Source organism: Leptosomus discolor, chromosome 18 (assembly GCF_034619465.1).
Source record: "Leptosomus discolor isolate bLepDis1 chromosome 18, bLepDis1.hap2, whole genome shotgun sequence".
Taxonomy (NCBI): domain Eukaryota; kingdom Metazoa; phylum Chordata; class Aves; order Leptosomiformes; family Leptosomidae; genus Leptosomus; species Leptosomus discolor.
In genome coordinates this window covers 7,141,728-7,163,118 of record NC_141408.1, presented here as the reverse complement: position 1 = coordinate 7,163,118, position 21,391 = coordinate 7,141,728, and the positions used below count along the sequence as shown (strand labels likewise).

General features: G+C 46.2%; 1 protein-coding gene across 2 annotated transcripts in view; it reads left to right on the top strand.

The window, feature by feature from the left end:
- The window catches only part of CALN1 (calneuron 1), a 128,889-nt gene that overhangs the window by 60,437 nt on the left and 47,061 nt on the right, over positions 1 to 21,391 (top strand). For both annotated transcript variants that reach the window (XM_086475295.1, XM_086475296.1), the window contains 2 exons: positions 467 to 610; positions 13,716 to 13,828. In XM_086475295.1, coding sequence (XP_086331421.1) covers positions 467 to 610; positions 13,716 to 13,828 — 257 coding nt within the window. The remainder of the gene's footprint in view (positions 1 to 466; positions 611 to 13,715; positions 13,829 to 21,391) is intronic.

Here is a 21,391-nt window from a genome sequence, read left to right as displayed (position 1 = left end):
GTCTATGTGACATAAAGTAGATCTCCCTTGCAGACATGCTGAGGGGCTTGGAGAAGGGCTGGTGGAGAAGTCCCTGGGGCTGGGGTTTGCTGTGCAGCCGTGTGCAGGGAGACTTTACTGTAGCTCAGGATGGTTCACCCACAGCAGTCCAGGGCACATGCTGCAGAAGTAGTTCAATGTGTGATGAATACAGAATTTTGCAATGATATTTAGCACAGAAAATAGGCAGCATGAGTGTGGATGCTGTTGTATTTATCTACCTGCATAGAGGCATGCACGTGTGACTGACATTCATGTGCACACACCTGTATGAATGATCACGATTACACTGACTTGAAATGATCAGATTGCTTCATTAACGTTAGAAAAGCCAATATATGCTGCTTCTGTGTCCCATGTGTGCAGATGCATTGACCAAGGAGTCCTCCACCATAATAATTCCTCTCTTCTTCCTTCTCCTTCACAGAAATCCGTGAAGCTTTCCGGGTGCTGGACAGGGATGGGAATGGCTTCATATCCAAGCAGGAGCTGGGCATGGCAATGCGTTCCTTGGGATACATGCCCAGTGAGGTGGAGCTGGCAATTATCATGCAACGCCTTGACATGGATGGTAAGTCCTCACTGTTGGTTCTTCTCTGTTACTGGTGGAAGGGGGCTGTCCCAGTGCGTTGCAGCCCATGTTTTTGGCTTGAATAATTTACCGTCACTAAGAAAGGTCTGGAGAGGAAGCTGTGAAACTTTGCCTTTCGTCACAGGAAGGAAAGGACAGATGACTGTGAGCTGTCAACCTCCTGTAGGTACATGTGCCTCTCAGACAACCTGCACGAGGAGGATGGAGCATCTTTTATTTGACCAACTGATACAGCTGGGTGAAGACACACCAGCTCTTGCAACCTTTCTCTGCAATGCTGCAGATGGTCTTTTGCAAGGCTGTTGTAACATTTCTCTTTGCATTCCTGGGCAGCATCTGGCCCAGTGATGCTTACCTGGAGATGACCTGAGCGCCCAACCAAGTAGAGCTGCCCGGTCCTGTGGCTTCACTGCTCCTTGCAAATAAAAGATACTGCGGATGTGAGCTGTGCTGTGTTGTAGTGAAGAGTTGATGGTTTTTGAAGGAGAAGTTTAGAAGGAAGGGTGGAATAATTTTGAGCAAAGTCCTGCTGTGAGAGCTCGTCAAACAATTACTAAGAGGTAATAAAAGAAACAGAACCCACCATTAACGGGAAGAGAGAAATGCAGCATCAGGATGCTGGAGCCAGGGGGGACTTTTTAACTGCTGCAAAGCTACAATCAGAGCTGATCACAATGAACAGTCTGTCTTTAAAATGTCCTTGGTCAGAGCAGGGAGACTTTCCTGATGCCTGAAATGCGCAGGGAAGCTGGGGTGCAGATCTGACCTTCTCCCACCCTTCTGCAGGCTGCTACAGCAGGGTGGGAAAACACTGTGCAAATTTAGATGAAGTCATGCCGAACCAGAGTGCTGGCTGCAGCCCTGGTCTGAAGGGGGATGCTTGGCAAGCCGATGCGACACCAGCATCCTTGGGGAGCCTGCTGAGAGCAGAGACCATGTGAGTGAAGCTCTCCTTGGGTATACGCAAGTTGAATGCCCCCATGAGATGCACAGTACAACTATATTCAGCAGGCCAAGGGAAGCAGGGAAGAGGCTGTCACTCTGCTTGAGGGTGTTCAGTATCTCCCCTAGCCAGGGAGACAAAGTAATGCAAAACCTGGCGGATAGAGAAGATCAGTTGTTGAAATGATCTCATTCCTAAAAGAAAAGAAAAGAAAAAAATCTATCACTTTTAAAAGCACTTTCTCCAAAAATTCTTGTTTGCACCTTGTTATGTTCTGCTGGCCTTTCCTAGCAGACTGGGTGATTTCTCTTTAGGTTTTGCAAAGGCCAGACTCAGCGTGGTGCCAATTCATGGGGTCTTTTACTGAAACTCTGCACTTTTTTGGAAAAAGAGTGCTGTGGACTTGGCTTCCAGTTTTGATTCATCTCCAGTTATTCCCTGACTCTTGGTCTCACAGACTTGAGACTTTGGCACTCTTTCGTATACACTCCTAGTGTGCAGGGACCTGTAATCGGAGAGGTGGAGTTAAAATGTAGAGTAATGAGCTGCAGATGGAAGGTGTTAAATTCCTGTTTGAGACTTTTCAGAAAGCTCAACGTCGCTTTTGCAGAGATGGGAGGTGATCCTCCATCTCTTCCAGCTCAACAGTTCCAACAGCTCTGAAGATACAGTCTGGTTGTACTGTGTGTTTTTATTCTTCTTAAGTCTCAGCTGCCTTGTTGTTGCAGTATTTTGAGCAGAGGTTTTGAGGGCTGGACACAAGTCTGTGCTATGTGAAGGTCAAATGGGCCATACATTAAAAAAAAGACAGAGTAATGGGAAATTCCTTAGGCACTGAGCAAATAGGGGAATGTTATATGAAAGATTTACCTTGCCTGCAAATTGAATTAATGCTATATGTCTTGAATTAATATTGTATGGCTTATGGTTACTTTTTTCTCCAATGGATTGTCTTCATTTTTTTTTCTGGGATTTAACTTGAAATATATAGTGAGAACCAGCAATAGCTTCTTCCTTCCTCTCCTGCTGTGCGTGAGCATCATTCGGTAGCAGGGCTTGAACCCAGGGAGCTCCTGGGATGTCAGTTGTGCCCTGTGCTCCCAGGGACAGCCCTACCTTCCTTCCCATATACTCCTGTTGAGCACTGCTGAGTTTTTCTGAGGCTTTGGCTCAGCATCAGGTAGGTGGAAAGCTCGGCTGGATGGCAGGTCACGTTCAAGGAGGAGTCCCCTGTGGTCAGGAAAGCCGGGGGGAGGCGGTAATTCTCCTGCGCATCTCCCAGCACCTGACATGAATTATGATGTGACGGCAGGTAGCGTAGCCAGACGTCCATTTCTCCATGCAAGGCTGCTGCCAGTGTCTGCTAGTAATGAGGTAATACAATTGGCAGTTGTTTATATTTAATCTGAACCAGCCTGAACAGACATAGTGCAAACATACGGTTTTGATCCGAAATCACCTTGGGAGTGCATTCGCACTGCAGGATGGCAGAGTGGCTGTATCTGCCATGGCTTATTTAACTGATGGGCTTCAAATAATGAGCAACTGGAGCTGGTCTGAATTTGGTTTTCATTGCAAACCCTGTTTTCTGTAGGGACATGGAGGGAGGCTCAGCCTTGTCTAGGTCAGGCTGAGGAGACATTTGTGCTGTGTGAGCAGGATTGCAAGGTTGGACAAAACATGTTTTCAGAGGAGCATGTGCAATGTACGCTGGAGTGGTTTTGTGGCTGAGCATAAACTGATACGACAAGAGCATTTCACACCTGTATGTCACCTTCTGCCACAAAGCATCTCACTGAGCTCAGTGAATAACGCAGGGATCAACCCCAGAGATGCCCTAGGACAGTTGCTTCTGGGGCCGTAACATGGAGCTGTTCAGTAACGCACAGTGAGCCTCCAAATCAGAGCAGAAATGAAGGTGCATTTCATAATTCATTGCATTTGGAGGCAAAATGTTAGTTAGAAAATGCTACTTGAGCTTAAGTGAAAATGGCAATTGCACATCTTGGATTTTGCCCAGGAGCTCTTCACGGGTGTCATATCACTTTTAATGCCTCCATGGCTTTTGAGTGCTACTATCAGCCTTCTTTCGCAGGTGACATGCCAGCAGCCCTGGCATTGACAGAGTGGAAATGAGTGCAATGAGTGGGTTTGTCCACAGAGAACGTCATGGGGGTGATGCTGAGGCTGCTCAAGACCTTCCAAACTTCTTCCAGGGCTCAGAGCGGCAGGACCCCTGCCGGTCAGAATTGCAAGGGTGCAGGTTGTCCCATGCTGTGAAGCCCATGGCACATGGAGAGGCTTGGGTTACTTGTCTGCTGGGCTTCAGTGCCATGACACAGCAAAGTTGCTGCAGGGCTGGGGAAGAGGAAGAGAATTTTAGCCAAGAAACAGTAAAACAGGACCCCATGATGGCTTGGAGCTGGCAAACAGAGCAAGATACATTTTCCTGTGTACAAGCAAATGCAAACTCATAGCAAATCCTATATTGAGATGCATCAAAAACCACTTTCCCATCCCCAGAGATGGCTGTTAAATATTCCCAAGAGGCTGACCACATGTTGCCCATTGACTTGGCTTTTTTTTACCCCAACAGCTGAGGCTGTTGAGTTTGGGCCACTGGGGCAGGAGATGTTTTGTTACTGTGCTGGGGCACGGGGTGAGTATTGGGACCTGGTGGGGACATGTGGTAAGACCTCAGCCTTGGCCATGCCTTGTCCTGAGGGCACACCACAGCCCTGCAAAGGACCACGCTTCCAGCTATATTTGCCCCCATTCTCTGAATGCACTTATTTCCAGTGAATATCTAATTCTCGCCAGTCCTCACTGAAGGAAGCTGAGCTTCAGAGGCTGGAGTATCCACTGCATTTCCTACAACTGCCTTCTCCACATTTCCTTCTAAGTTTCTTTACTGTTCTGCAAAGTGTGCTTCACACAGGTGAAGAGGAACACAGCTGCCGCAGGGGGAAATATTATACTCGGCATAAAAAACTGAATTAGGGAGAAAAATGAGAATCTGCTTGGAATATTTCAAGGTCTCAAGAGAAATCTTATAAATCATCAGAAACAACCTTCTGTGAACTACTGGAAGATGCTATAGCATTGCTGATGTGAGAGAGATGAAATATCAAAATAGAACAGTAGGAAAAGGGATTTTCTGTGCAAAAACGCCTCTTCTTGGAAAGAGAAATGAGGAAAGGTGGTTCCATCACATGTCAGAGCATGAGATTCACATTAGGCCAAAGCTTTGCTTACATCTTGACAGAAGTGGTGCGTGACTGTATGCCAGCAGAAGGTTGTTCAGTATAGCTGGGCATCTATCCAGTGTGCTGTGCCTTATAGGGACACATTGTTTGCTTTTGGAAATAGAGGTCAAATCTTACCTTAGTTTATACCCTTGATTCGCTTTATTCTTAGACATAATTAGGTATTGCATGAACATAAACATTGCAGACTATGAGAGGTGCATACATTTCTGTTTGCAATCTGGCAAATGACCTGAAATGTTCTGCCAGTATGTGGAAAGTAAAATATTTTATATATTTATGTGCTGGAAAAGAAATTATTTGTAAATTCTTCCAATTGGCAGTAATGCTAATAAAAATGCAGAGAAATGGCACATTAAATGTGTTGCCTTATCTGGGATGCCTACTCTTTAAGCAGACTTTCGCAATAAAATAGATGAATGTGTGACTTAAGTGTCAAACTGTTTCGTTACAACATAAGACACTTTTATCTGAGAAATAAAATAAGCACTCAATGTACTAATTAGAGGAGCAGCTGGTTTTCAGTACCCTGGAAAAATAACTTCAGGCTAACATAAGAGGGAAAAAAACCCAACCCCAGCGTGTCAAATTGTTTATTATAGTACAAATAGGAAATACTTTGATCAAGCAAAAGATGAGCTGGTTTCATCAGTGTACAAGCGAGCTACCTGTTACCTTTTATCACATTTTGTGATGCGTCAGCAGTAGTAGTGAAAATACAGATATGACAGCCTTATGAGGAATAAAAAAACAGGGGAAAGAAATCCCGATTTAAAACTCAAGCTGTTTTGCGATGTCTCTTTGTGGAGCAGGGAATTGAAGAGGGGGACAAAACTCAGTAAGCTATTCATGGTGACCCTGGCAAAAAGATTTTGAAGATATGCAACTCTCCCAGGTGCTATTTCTGAGGTTCATATAGCTTTGGGCAGACCCATGGTTGCAGTGGGGTTCTGCAGATTTATCGTCTTCTTATGCTTTGCATGTAGAAGTTGTGCTGCTCCAGTGCTACCCCGTAAAGCAGTGCATATACAGACTTGCTGTGATGCCCTTTGGAAAGTGAATAGATGACAGCACCATAACTCATGGCGTCAAGGGATGGAGTCAGTACGTCATCTCCCTAAAAGTCCATTCTCCAAGCTGTTGTACTACTGTTCAGGGTTTGTACATAGACATTGCTTTGGTTTGCTTGTACTTGCTTCCCCACACGAGTGAAGGGACACCAAATTTGGGTGCTCCACTGGCTGGCGCATGTATGCTGTGTTGCAAGGATGGGAATGACCAAAGGACCTGGACTTGGGAGATCTGGAGAGAGAATAAATATCTCTTCTAAGAATCAAGTGCTGAGCTTTCCCCTGTGGCCTGCAGAAGGCAAGTTCCTTGCTGTCAGACATTGCATGGCCAAATATTTACTTCTGTCCAGAAGAGCAGCTTGCGCTGCGCTGTGTGGGACAATGGTGACATTCAAAAACTGAAAACATTTTATCCCTTTCTTTTGTCTCTCCCTCTCCTTTTCTTCAATCCCCCCCCATTTTACTGCCATGGATAGTTCCTTGCATTTCAACATTTCAACATGAAACTGTGTAAAATAGCCCAGGCTGCTGGAGGTAGGCCAGGAATGGTTTCTGTGTTTAAAATGCAAGGCTAATAGGAAAAGCATGGACAGGTTGTTGCAGACTTTGGGTTTGTCCTCTGTACCCAAAGGCCTCTGATTTTTATATGTGAGAAATGATCTAGCAACAATTCACTGTGGTTGTCCTTTAAAGTGTGTTGCTGAGCTGAGAAACTTGGTCAGTGAGATGAATTTGATGAGACTTGTCTTTATTTATAGAGGCCACTTTCTTCGTGTCTGCTCTGATTTGTAAAATGGAGATTATCATATTATGTGTTCTTGCCGCAAAGGATGAAGAGTAATTATTGTTGCTGGTGAAGCTAGTCAGATTTGCAGCTCAGTACAGGGTAGAGGTTCATAAGTAATATCAAATTCTGTCTTTGATGCAGTGCCTGGATGGCTGAGTGCAGCTGTGTCGAATAGACAGGACAAGAGGAAACGCTGTGTTGCAATTCTCTCCCTGAAAACTGTCCACCCTGTGCTCCAATGGGGCAGAGCCCTCTGCAAAACACAGCGTGTGATCTGTGATCAGTCTCATGCAGGCATGTCTTGTAATTTGTTTGCATCCTTGTTTAATTTTATTTATTCCTTAAAATGCAGTATTCCTGGTATTATGATTTTGGTTTCACAGAATGCATATGCCACAGGGAACAAACATATTCCTCTGCTTTAATGAGCCTGTGACTTGCTGGTCGTCTCAAAGTTGTGTCGAGCTGTTTGATAGCTGCCGCGATGCACGCAGAGCTCTCCTGCTATTCCTGGGGCCTGGAAAGCAAAAATAATTAAAGTCCTGGGTAGCTGGGGCGTGATTTTGCTCCTCTTGAGCCATTTGACAAAGGGATCAACTGGTTACAACTTGCAAGGAACAAGAGCTCTGCAAAGACCCACAAAATGAGCCCTCTTCATTTTACGTGCTAGGTGCCTCTGCACAGGGGAGAGGATCTCGGGGGGACGTGGGTCCGAGGGGACAGTGGGGGCTTGCAGCAGCCGTGCTGGAGGCACGCCACGCTCAGCAGGCTCTGCAGGGCCTTTCCCTGCAGGACGGCTGGTCATGGGGACAGTAATTGGGGTATCCTGTGGCTTCCCAGGGCCAGCGTGAAGCTGGCACGCTGCTTGGCAGGTGTCTGATGGAGATATATTTTTTTTTTACTGCAGTCACTGTTTTTGTTGGGCTTTTCTTCTAGCCAAGCACTAGCAGCATCCTGCTTGTTTTAGTGCTTGTGGTGGAGCACGGGACACATCACACCTAGCGCCACAGAGGCAGAGCCTCCAGTCCTCCTCAATCACTGTCTCACGGGACAGCTCCTAGACAGGCTCCCCTTGGGCAAACATGGGGAGTTAATAGATCTTTTTCTTTTAATGGGGAAGCAAACAAGTCCTCTGCAGCCATTTCCTCTTCCTTGCAAGACGAGCCAACAGGCTGTCAAAATGAGTAACTCTCAAGGTCCTTTTCTCAGTGTTGGATGGATGCAGCCCATCTTTCTGGGCTCAGTTTGAGCCTTTCAGACCCCATGGAAATTTCCTCCTCCAGGACCATGTGTATGCACAATTTGCTGATCTTTATGTGTACTTGTCATTGCATCAGAGCAGCCAGCTCCACACAGCTACTCCTAAAACTGCAGGACATGGAGATGCCAGTAAGGGACAGAGTGGGCTCCAGTGGAAATGTTTCACCCTTTCCTTGGGCTCCAGTGCCATTTTTCCTCCAAAAAGTCACTAAAGCTGTGGGATGTGTGGCAGAGCTGATAAACAGTAAAAGAGTGTCTGATGGGTATGCCCCCACTGTTCCTGAGGAGCAAGAGAAACAAGAAATAATATTTTTTACATGTATGCCTTGTTAGGGAATATCAGAGACCCACTGCAGATGGCTCTGGGGCAGAAGCTCCTAAGGGAATGCAAATAGGGCTCTTTGGAAATAGGAGATGCTTACTGTCTTTCTTTATCCTGGAGACTTGTTACACATCCCATGCTTGTGGATCACCATGTGGGCAGGCAGGCAGGTGAGGTCTAGCACCTGCCTCTGCTGGCAGCCTCCTTTCTGGTAATATATGGGAAGGTGATGCTCTGTGCCTCATTTTCCCCACTGCAAAACAGCTGTGTCAGCATTGTAGTGGAGCTTTATCTCTTCATTTCAGCCGATTTCAAAGTCAAAAGTTTTATGAAAGACTTTCCCTAGTTCTTGTGGAAGTTATGGTTAAAGGCTGTAATTAGGCAGAAAGTCTCTGGGTCATGCTGGGGAAAGGGTCAGGCTGGTGATCAGGCTGTTCTCCTCTGACCTTAAAATCTCTGCAACCAAAATACTTGTCTGAGAAATATCCTGTGGCTGGAGCTTTTCTGTGCACATCCTCTGCATCATTTCAAGGCACAGCAGCAAGAGCCTTCACCAGACTGTTTTATTACTGCACAGGTTACTTTATGGGCACAAACAATGACACAGGCCGGGACAGAGAGTCACTGCAGCTAGCTATTAAGAGAATAAAAATAAACAGGAGTGTTGTGTGCGCCTGGGACCCAAGCTGCAAAAGACTAGCTCATTAACTTTAAATATATCACCTAGCTGCACTCTGGAGGTCAAACTCGAGGAAGAAAAAAGTGCAAATACTTAGCAGTCTACACACAGCAGATCCTCATCTCTGTTTAAACGTGTGCCTCGTTTTAGTGCCATGACAAGAAACTTTTAAGGAGGAGGGAGAACCTGATTATCCGGAGACTGGTCAGGGAAGAGACTTGTTTAGGAAGCAGTCAGGCCAGATTGTCTAGGCTCCCAGTTTAATGCATAAGGCTCTGAAAACCAGGTGTAAGTCTCTGTTGTGCCCTTGGGTGTAGGCAGTGCAATTCATGCACATTTCCCCCTCTCTTTTTGTTTCCCTCTCCAGTTCTGTCTTTCTCCAGCCCAATGATTATTTAATTACATCCTCCAAGGGAGCCACTCCGATAGGAGGCTTTTGGACAGACAGTGGTCAACTGAAGGCTGAGGGTCAGGTTGTCCCACAGGGTGGAGTGTTAGATGGAGTCACGCTGATGGAAGATCCTGTAGGATCAGGACAAATGTACTAACTCTTTAGCTGCTACCCCATCATCTTTGGTGTGCTTGGCATAAGTGGATTTTGGAAATGATGCAGGGCCCAATGATTCCCTGCTGTAGCTCTGTGGAGCTCCATGGTGGCAGCCAAACTGAGCTCCCAGCATGGCAAACATTGATGCTGGGGCTGTTCAAACTGAAGGTCTTTCTGCACCCGATGAGTGAACAGTGTGCCTTGGGACTTTGGCAGGTCCAGGAGCCTTTGCTGGCTGTGTGGGGTCTTTGGGCACGGGAAAGGTTCCCAGAGGACCCAAAGATGTGGCTGGGTGCCTTCAGCATCCTCTTTCTGTGATGAAGCAATAAGCCAGGCTCACATGACGGCTCCCAGGGCTGTTGACAGTGCATCTAGTTGCTATTCCTTTTTATTATCATATTTGCCTGGTTTTTTGTCAGAACTTAGCGTCTTGCAGGGAGAAAACCTTTATGGGTATCTGAAAGCACTTAGCACCCAGCTGATGCTAACGGACTACTAATGATAAGCAGATCTGATTTGTCTCTGATGATGTGGCCAGCAATGTTCTGAGTCAGAATTTTAGTCATCGAGGTTCAGCCACATGATTGCTAACCTCCTTCTGACTGTTTGACATTAACGCCAGGATTAAGAGGAAGCATTATGGGAGAAAACCATGTTAAGGCATAACTGTAAGTAAATAAATAAATGTATTAGGTGGTTTAAAACCAGGAGTTAAACTCAGCTCTGGTGTTTTGTTAAGATCACCCACACAAGCAGTGATCATCCCTTGGCTGATCGGTGGTAACTCGGGGATGGGGTGGCGTCTGAATGACATCCTGCCTGGAACCCCTCTGGTCTTCACCCAGTGTGCCACCTGCCAGCCTTCCTCTGCCCCAGCTGACCTGCACCTCCGTGCCTCGAGGTTTTCCTGCCCTCCTAGTTTGTAAATAAGTTATTGCAACGTGTGAGTGCCTTCATCAATCAGGGACTTTAGCGTGGCTTGGCTTTATAAACCTCATCTGCATTTGTAACTGGTGGGAGCAGGGAGAGGAGAATAGCTACAACTGTCAGTGAACGTGGAGCACAGCCTGCTCCATCCTGGCCATAGCTTCTCGCCTGCTTATGCCCCATCCCTCCTTACAAGGTTGTTTTCCTTCAGAGTGATGAGTTCTTGCTGAACTAGCTTACGTGAGCTTGGAGGCAGAAGATGTGGGGAGCGTGTGAACACCGCACACATTATAAATCGGCCCTGGGGGGATGGTGAGGGATTGGTGCTGTGTGATCACTGCTGACAGCAGTGTTGTTCAGGGCTTGCTGGATGGCTTGTGGAAAGGAGCAAGGGATGGTGAGAGCAGCGTAGACAGCACCTATTCTTCAGCCTGGAATTTTCCTCCCCTTCTTCCCATCCTTTAAACCCAACTAAAAGTTCATTTCTGAATAAGCTGCACATCGCTTGCTCCGAATATCAACTACTCTTGGGCGAGGAGCACATGTGTAGGCACAGCAAAGCTGAACATGGGGATGTGTGCGTGTTTCTGTGTTTGATTTGCCTCCAATGCAGATTCTCAAACAGATGCTTGATGTGTGCATTGCACATCAGCTTGCAGCACGCCATGTACATGACTATGGCGAGGAGGAGGAGGAAGACATCTTTCAGCTGTACTCAACACAAATTTCAAGCTGAGTGCTCCCAGGATCCAATGAGTGGCCTGAATGCTTGTAGATCCTACAGGGGATGAGGGTATTGGGCATCACCTGGTTATGCCATGGTTATGGAGAGCAACCCCATGTATTTTCACCTTGCAATCATGCAGAGTTGCACTGGGTGTATCTTGGAGCCTATGTGTTATTTTTTTCCTAATATTTCTCTCCTGACTGTTGAATACTGTAAAAGGAATTTTCAGCCAAAATTGTAAGTTCTCTTTCTTGGTATTATGATGCTGCAATATCCTGAGATCCTGATGGCAGGAAGTTTTGTTTTCTGCAGTTTAAAACAAATGTTAAAGGGATATTTCTACCAGGCGAAAGGTTTTGGGGTCTAATTTCCTTGCTATTTTAACAGTTTTAATTGAAAAAAGCAGTCAATAAGGGGATAATGCATTTTGTAATGACATCTTTCTTCTGAGGTTGTGGAAAATGCTATAATTAAGCTGATCATTAAACTCTGTGAAGTTAGTTACAATGCCTGGCATAGGCACAGGGAAGTCATGAGCAAGGGTTTGCCCAAAGTCTTATTCTGAGTCAGACACAGAGGCCAGGAGCCCTGGAACCTGCTTTCTCATGAGTCATGAGTAGGACTAAGCCCTGCCTCTCCTCTGTGGATGAAATGACATTGTAGAAACACAAATTGAATAACTCAGTATTTTGGGGTCACATACGGATAGACCAAATGTATGCGCAGGCAGGTACTAGAATCTCTTTAAAATGCAAATTGTTTTCTTGCTAATCTGCCTAATTTCTTTAACCCAATTTGCATCATAGAGTATGGTTTTGTTGCTGCCTTTCCCTTGAAGTGATGTACTGCAATGTAAATCGCCTTGAATCCACTGTCACCTTGCATTACCTTCCCCAACATGATCCAACGTGCTGTGACTGATACAATCCGACTTGATGTCATAAACTGATGCCTCCCATGGGGAAGTAGAAGGAACACATTTTCTCGTAGCCCATGAATGTTTTAAAGAAAGGCTTTCCAAGTGATGGGGTGCCTACCACATTCCTTTTCTGCTTAATAAGCTGTCCCAGAAATGAGCTCCATCCTGCAAGTGCTCAGCCTGGTCCAGCCCTGTGAAGCCCTTCAGCGCGTGCTGAGCCCTGAAGATGTGAGCAAATTTAGCAGTTGGATGGGGTCTTCTTGCACGTTACGGGATCAAAGCTATTCTGAATCCCTGCTGGGTTTCCTTTCAGAGCTTCTGGCACTGGCTCACCCCTAGGATGTTCACTCTTGTCTTCAAGAAATTACGGGCAGAGCCTAGTGAATAGAGATAGCTATTCTGGCAAAGGAGCATTTTGACTCTGCTTATTTTCACATTGTATTTCTGCGATGATAAGGACATTGAGAGATTTCAATCAGTGGTGCGTATGCTCAGATCAAACATATAAAATATAATAAAAAGGACAGATAGCAGCAGCATGCAGTGCACATGGTAAAGCTGTCATGCAGGGCTGCTGCAGATACTGCAGTCAATAGTGACATTTTAATAGTAGCACTTCAGTCTGATGGCTTTAGACACTTCTTACACCTAATAATTTAGCAACAGCAACTACATAGAGAGGTGGATGCAGTCAGTTGAATAAAAAAACCACCAAAAAGTGTTACAGTTGCTGATCCTGTTTCTAGACTTGAGGGAGGGCTAAAATATCCACCCATATCAATTATCCTAATAGTTTGTAGGAGGATATGTCTATGGACCTATCAGTGAAGGAGAGGCATATAGACATTGAACTACCCTGTTCAGAGAAGCTGGTATTTTTAAGATCCTTCAACAGGCATGAATTTCCCTTTTTTGCCATTTTCATTAAGCATCACAGAAGTTCTCTGGGGGAAAAGTAACATCTGATACAATGCTCAGATATACTTCAAACAGCTATGTGCCTCATTTACAAAACATACAATATACTGCAGGGGCTTGGGACTGCATAGGCTCAGTTCATTAATGGCAGGAGCAGTCTCCTCTTCCTGCTAATGGCACTGAAGCTCTGTCTACACTGCCTGCTCTGCATGCTGAGCACACAGCGCTTTTAAGAGATGGATGCTGATGGAAAGCTGAAATGAAATGCCTTGTGGATTCGCAATAGTCTGGCTCTTCCCTCCGAGTGTATTCCTTTCCTCTGGAGGAAGGGGTTGGCCCTGTAAAAGCTTTGCAGAGACCTGGCTGTTTGGCAGTTCTGTAGAGAAGAAGAGCCCTGGCCGTGCTAATGGCTGCTGTCCTCCTGCCAAAATTGATTTTTTGAGAAGTGACTTGCCTACAAACTCTCCAGGGCTGGGGAACCACCTATTCATCTCTATTTGTGCAGTGCCTGGTCTTGTCTTCAGGTGTGGGTATGCCACCACATGGGCCATTCATTGGGTTACCAACAAATTTGGGTCTGTAAGGACCATGAAGTTGATGTAGAAGGTGCCATAGTGCATGTAGAGGTCCATTATATGCAGCAGATCCAGAGTGGCATGTTGGACATTGGCACTGAGTGGTACTTCATTGAAAACGTTGATCTTTTTGTTTCATTCCAGGGGATGGCCAGGTTGATTTTGATGAATTTATGACTATTCTGGGACCTAAGCTGGTATCATCAGAAGGCAGAGATGGATTTCTGGGAAATACAATAGACAGCATATTCTGGCAGGTAAGTTGTCATTTTTTCTAAAATGCAACTTTAGCCAACTATCAATAGCTTCCAGAATTGATTTGCTGAGGAGCACAAGATGTTTTGCTAAGCATGAATGCTTGTGTAAAGGATACTGGGGTCCATCTCTCCATGTGCTGTGTAAGACCATCCCGTGTTGCTGGAGAGACCTGCGCTCAGCTAAGCCCTCTGTGGGAGGAAGGCAAACCACTTACCAGGATGAGCTGTGATTGAACACAACAAAGCACCCAGTTATTTGTGCAACGTGTTTGGGAGCATTTTGGAATTCATTTTTGGAAGAGAAAAACATTTTTCTCAATGAGTCTTTTGAGTTAGGAACCTTGAACCTCTCAGAAATGTGCCACTGTTCAATGTCCCTTGGCTGTGGTGGAGGGATGCTCCAAGCAAAGCAAGGTGTGCCGTGTGGGTCATGTCTAATTGATGCTTCTGTGGTTAATTCAGGTCTGAGGCTGAGGATAACCATGTTGTGCCAGTGCAAATTTTACCCATGATGCTGCCATGGGGTGATTTGATCCTCACGCTTTCAGGCATCGGAGGGAAGGCAGGTCTGGCAGCAGAAGCTGCCTTATGTCTGCCATGCAGTGTGATTTTAAACAGTGTTAGACCTTCCTGGAAAAACAAGGGCAGTCCAGGCTGTTGTGGAGGGGATTAAAAATCTCTCAAAACACAGTGCTGCAAATTTCTTGCCAATGAATTGAATGTGTGGCTTTCTGTGAGATTACTGCTCATTTCATTGATCATCCAACAGCCTTTGCTTGCTAATAAACTTTAGCTGTTACCAAGTTTATGTGAATCAAAAGAATTTTGAAACCTTGATATAAGCATTTTTGTCTTCTTTTACTACCCTCCAGCACTATCCAGACTGAATTGGGTGGAGCTTTGTAAAAGTCTTTTAAAAGTCTTTTAAAAACTTGTTCCTGGCCTCATGGCATATGGTAGAAATAACCCTGGAAATCCTGGTCTGGATTCTAGTATTCAGTTACCAAAGCAAGAGTTTGGCAATGGTGAAGCCACAGTAGTTTGTAACGTGTCTGGGGGGATGCACACCACGAAGGGCACGACTGTGGGAGTCACGAATGTTTTATTGCCTCCATTGTACCTTGCCAGCCTCATCCCGGCATGTGATGGGGGGAGAGGAGGAAGCACCATCCCATCCCACTGAGCCACTGGTGCCTTCTAGACCCTGCAGTGAGACTGGCCTCACTGGAGCCATTCAAAAAACAAAAATACCCATTGGGAAAATTAAGTTCATGAGCTGAGCTCTTTGATGGGGAAGCAGAGAAGTCCAGAGCCCTCCCTAAAATTCAGCTTACAGGTTAACCCACTGCTGTTTAGTGACCCTTCAGCCCACGTAAATGCCTGCAGTGGCTTTGCTCAAAGGAAGTGAGAAAGGGACGATGTGTGCTCTGGTTTTAGAGCAGCAGGACTCTTGGACTCAGCTTTCACCTTGCTCTTTCATGCAGCAGGGACCATGGCCCTTGTGCCGCCCAGGCTGTGGTGGGATGAGTGAAAAGAGTGCAGAGACTTCAGGTAACTGGCCCCACGGTGGGAGAGAACAGCCCTGGGGGTTGCCTGCAGGCAGTGAAGCTTTGACTGAACTGCACAAGTGCTCCAGGGCCTCAGAAAAAGAATGTTTATGGTCTTTTACTTGTAAGGGTAAAAATACATCTCTTTACATAGCACTTTCCTGGATTTCAAAGCCCTTGAAGAGAAGGCTTCATCTCACATTTCATTTCTCCTGGGGTAGGAGAGTTCATGAAGAATATAATAATTTTGCTGCTTGTTCACAAAGAAAAAGCAAGGAAAAAAGCCACACAGGGAAGTGTCGTTCAGGGAACAGGTTCCCTTTGCCCATTCCTACCTGGCTTTACCCAAGCCATCTGCAGGGCCATAAGTCACCTCGTCGTTAACTAAAGCATTTATGCATCTGCATTATCTCCAGCAGGATTATGTCTGATTTGAAACAAAGCCCTTTTCAGAATCGGGGCTTGGATGTGTTTCCCATATCCCCTTGTTGTGCAATTCTCACATTTGCTATAAAGGAGCAGGGGGGGGAGGGGGGGGGGGGCGGGGGGGGGCTGTGTGAGTTTGGATTGCTGATAGAGCACTTCACCCCTGCAGTCATGCAGTCATCCCCAAGGGATGGTTTTAAGGAGGGGATAGTGCCCACAAGCCTGTGGTTGTGACTGATGCTAGGTGACAAGGGCAGTGAGGGTGGGACAAGAAGGGACAGCTGCCTTGGTGTCAGCTGGCCGGGCAGTGCTACTACCATGAAACCTCACCCCAAAGCTGCAGGCTGCAAAAGGCATCTGGAAGAGGCTCCTATATTCGTCCCAAGGGGAAAGAAAATGTATGCGGGCATCCAGAAAGTGCCTTTCCCTCTTCCATCCAAACAGCTTCCCTCCAACTGTTGCAATTTTGGCTCTCAGGGTATTTTTGCTGAGGGTTCAGCTTTCTATACTGTGGCAATTCTGTGCAAACTCTGTTCTGAGTGCACCTTCATAAGACTTCAAATAATGCAATGATAGAGTTAAGTAATAAACAGCAGCAGAAGGAGAGAGGAATTCAAAGGAACAGGAGAGGGCCTGGAGATGCATTAGCAAATGAAGCTTGGAGTGAGTTAGTGGGATGCAGGAAGGCGATTCCAGATGGCAGAAGCTGCAGAGGGGAAGGATCTTACAACAATAGCAGTGGGGACGCAGGGGATGGGGTAGAAGCAGTGGAAGAATGGGGAGGAGAGAGAGGGATCAAGCACGGAAGAGGCAGCCTTGAAATAATAGGGAAAGGGTGCATCCCTCCTATCACATGTGTTGCCTAAAGAGCGATGGTCACCCTGGGAGAAGCAGTATTCAGCTGAGACCTGAGCAGGTAGTAGAGACATGGAGGGTCTCTCATATATTTTCCCTACTTGATTTCCCATGTGGGCTTTAAATTGAGTTATATGGGTGTGTAAAGTGGCTGACTCTTGCTTTCTCAGGTAGCAGTGATCAGTTCTGCTCCAGTTAGAATGGCTCTCTGTGGTCTCTCAGCTGGGTCAGGAGGTATTTAGGGGGAGGAAAAAATCATCCCTACAAATACTATCTCAGGCTGAGTCAATATAGACAAATGATACCAGGAGAGCTGAGGAAACACGGACTCTTTTCCACCTCAGAAAGTCTGCCTTTCCCGAGTGAGATGCAGTATGCATACAGCACCGTTTTGCAGAGAACATCCCTGGGTGCCTCCTGCTCTCTTTCCAAATGGTTTTCATATCCTTGTGCCAACTGTGTGCAAATGGAAGTAACATGTACCCATGCACAGACATCTTTAACTGTCTTAAATGTTTAAGACAGTCTTACCCTCTTAAATATTTTTTCTTAAATACACAGCTGCCTGGTAACCATTAGCCAGTCCTCAGTGTGCAGGATCACAGTCAGAAGGAGCTGGAAGGCTGGAAGCATCTGGTGAAGCCCCACTCTCCCTCATTTGGGGCAGACCCACCATAGCAATCTTGCAGCAATGATGGAGACATCCCCTTTGGCTGCTTCCACAGAGTCTGCATTTATTCAAAACAAAATGTGAAGAAAAAAAAAGAGCATAGGTGAGATTTTGGGAGTACCTATTGAACCCTGTTTTGGAAGAGATGAGCCTGGCCCTGCACATGGGTGTTGGACTTCCCATGGTCTCTCGCAGGGTGTCTGCCCCCTTCCCTCTCCAACTTTTCCCCTCTATATTTTGTAAAGAGTGGCCACCCATCGCCTGCCTTCCTCTGCCTACCTTCTCTGAGCTGCTCCTGCTGGTGCTCACACTTACTGTCCTGAAGCTGATTTTCTTTAGTGTGTCCAGCAGTTTTTGTGGTGATGCGGTAGCTGTTTCATGGTCAGAGAGATGCTATTTGATGAAGGCATGAGAATTTGTTTTTGCAGAGCTCGGGGAACATGAGTCTGGTTCCATTTACGTGCTGAGGGCTATGTTTTGTACAAGTGGGTTTTGAGGCATTTCCAATGCATGGGCATTCAGGTCTGTAAAGCCATCAAGAGCATTACAGAAAAGACAAACATGGCTGCCGGTAAATATTAGCTCCTTTTTTTGGCAAACAGACTCCAGATCTGTGCCCTGTCATTCTAAGCCAGAGAGAGGGATGAAAAGAGAGGTGAGAAACTGGGATTTCATATTCATTTACAGTTTTTGCCCAGATTGTTTCTAAGTGGAAAGATCTTCAGGCGCAAGTGTTTAATAGTTTGCACAGGATGTTGTGTAGAGGATCTCCAGTCCCTGGGGGTAAGCAAAATGAACAGAAGTAATAATAATCTTGGATTATAGGCTTTTAATTCAAATAAACCTTTCTGTCTTGGCTAAAATGCTTTTTGAAGTCAGAACAAGTTTGAATGGTTAAACAGAGCTGCATCTGCATCGGATGCAGAATAAATTCTGTACCCAGCAGCACTGATGAGATTATTTTGAAAAGTCAATGCTTTGCATGGTGATCATTTCAGAGGCAAAATGCTGCCTGCTATTTTTTTCCTTCTTTCCTTACTCTGTACACATGGAAGCTGCAGGGAACATCATTTCAGCCAGCACTAATGTGTTGCCTGTGCAAGGGTATCTGGAAACTTTGTCTTGCATGAAGGGACAGCACTGCTATCGTCTGCTCAGACATGGCGCCCATTCATCAGATTAGATATTGCCCAGTATAATTCACTGGTGTTCAGGAGGAGGCCGGTTGGTTTGGGATAAATAAGATGGCTTTGCAGGAGTTGGAAGACCAGAATACCAACACGGTGCTTAAGGCAGTGGAGATGCTGCTCAGAGGTCTCATTTGTCCACCATAGAGGATGTCTCTACAGCTGGAGGATTGGGGAGGCAAATGGACCAGCTCAGCAACTGCTTATGTTTTCTGGGCTTGGAAAAACCTTTTTGTCTCTCCAGGCTTCCACATAACTTTGCTAGGGGGAGGGATACATTGGGTTTTATGATCTTTGGTGGATGAGTGGGTATAGGTAGATCTTGCTATATGCTGCAGCACCCCTGTGGCACCCTGGGATAGCCAGGGACAGGCCAGAGACAGCAGAAGCCCCTGTGCTCCTGAGCCAGCAAGCTCAACAACATGCACCAAAAGGCATTTTGTTCCCCGGATGCAGGAAAAGTAGAGCAAGGGCCACATCCAGCTCTGCAGTATTGCACCTGGCACTGACTGGGGAGGGGGCTCAGGGAGGTGAAGAGGGGCTCAGAGCCAGCTGTGAACATGGGAGAGCAGAGGGACATGGCTGGGATGGGACACGGCGGTTTTGTCCTGCCAGCACGGCTGCTGACGCTTTAATGATTCGCTGTGCAGAACTGCCCGTCCGTAATCTTGTTTGCAGTTGTCACTGCAAATACAACAGCGTCCCAGGGGAGAGATCTGGGCTCTCATGATCTGGTCAATCAATTAGTGCTTTAATAGAGTGAAATGAAGGAGAAAATGTGTGGGAACCTCTGTGGCGCAGGGCAGGGTACGGAGAAGCTTCAGTGAACGATGGTGTGGGAGGGAAGGCAGGGGACGAGGGGGCCGTGTTGGAGCCACACTGCCTCCAGCAGCGCTTGGCTCTCTACAAAGATGATTTTGCTTAGAGAGGGATTTTTCTTTATGAATTCCATTAGATAAACCTAATCTAATTTCTCCCTACACGTGAGTTTTCTTCTCTTGTCCCTGCAGAGGAGTTCATTTGATGATGGCAAATTAGCCTTGCTGCAGTTGCAGAGAAAGTGTTGGTACCTCCATGTGCAATTTCACGTGGTTACAGATCCAACCGCCCACCACCACCACCATGGACCATTGTATTGCCGAAATAACAGCTTGCCTCTCGTGGTGGAGCCGGCCAGGCATGGGGTGTACGTGGACTCCCCTCCTCACCCTCCTCCTCCTCCTTGGCTGGTGCAGCTCCTCTGTGCAGGTGTAGGATGTTGCTAAACCACAAGATGGGCCATTTTATATCTTGCGCCACAATTTTTTGCTTGTAGTGAGCTGCTCTGATGCAAATACCTCTTGATTTCAGGATTTCAGGTGCTGCTGTTTCAGCTTTTCAAAGAACCTTCTCAAATTGACTTCTGTGGAAGAAGAGAGTTAGTTTTGCAGCTCAGAGCACCGGGTTATGCTTGGGGTCGGTGTGGTTCCTGGCAAGGCAGGTTTTGCAGCTGGGCTGAGCCGTATGTTGTTTAGAGTGGGTAAGGAAGTGCTGCTTGGAAAGAAAACTGAGATGCAGGGAGGAAGGACAGCTTAACAGTATGTGCAGACTTGGTGTCCGTGTAAGTGGCCTCCCCCTTGGTGACTAATTTGGGGTTTGGTTCAGGAAACACTGCAGCTGAAAGTTTGAGTGCTAAAACTTGATGGATGGGGTCAAGGATGGACAACTGGTGCTGTACCATTGCACCACACACATCGCCTCACGCATGACTTCCTCTTCCACCAAACAAAACCCTCCACCCCACAGCAATATTTTCAGTGTTAGCCCACATTTTGGCTGTTAAACCTGAAATATCTTAGAGACATTTCCACAGAAAAGGAATTCTGTACTTCTTAAAGATCTAAGCTTTCTTGCATTTCCCAGGCTGATACTACCAAACTGAAGGACTAGTTAAAAACATTGGCATTGCCTCTCCTACAGAAACCACTGCAATTTGGCCTGGGAGCCAAGGCAGACAGACACCTTTCCCATGACAGCTGATACTGGGCTCTGCTCAGCTGCAGTCATTAAGTTCACCTGGTGTGCCATTAGCTCCAGGATCCTGACCGTGTTTCTAATTTCAGAAATTAAATGTGTCCTGCAATATCTGTTCCTGCATTTTAGATTTGATGTGTGGTTTCCTCGTATCCAGATTTAAAATGTTGTAGGGTTTTCCATTGCAAGGATGCAGATGGCTGTGTTGTGGTGATGAGCAGGGTGACTCTGGCCGTGTAGCTGGTATAGGTAGTGTGCAATTAATCTCAGCTAACCTGGGACACTGCTTAGACTCCCTTTAGAGTTATCAGAGAGAAATAGCCTCTTCTAGGGTGCAATTCAAAGGGTCTGCTTTAGGCATCAACTTCAGGAAGAGATGCATCATGCTTCAAAAGTGCCGATTTTTCTCTGTTTAGCATAAAGAATTCTAGAAAAGTGACTCAGATGGAGATGTGTGCACTGGGAACAGCTAAATGCCATCTGATGAGGGCACCCACCAAGGGTTTCAAGTGCCTTTTTGATTTATGTGCAGGAAGCCAGCTCTGCCAGTGCTGAGGCTGTTATCAGTGGAAGGAGAACAGTTCTGGTTCCCTTATTAAATCTTCTTTTGTTGACAAAAGACATTCCCACTGAGTACATTGCACTCAATGGTTGTTGTCACAACACAGTGAAAGCTGAATGCTTGCAGGTGATGAATCCATCAACAAGAGACTTCTTTTTGTTTGTAGTCAGTGTATCCAGCACAGAAGTGCTGTCACAGCTGCTGGCGTAGACGTGAACATTGGAGAGGTTCATGGGCTGGGTCATGGTGGTAAGGCTGTCCTCAGACAGTGGGACCATCACATCCCTGTAATCCCTTTGCAAT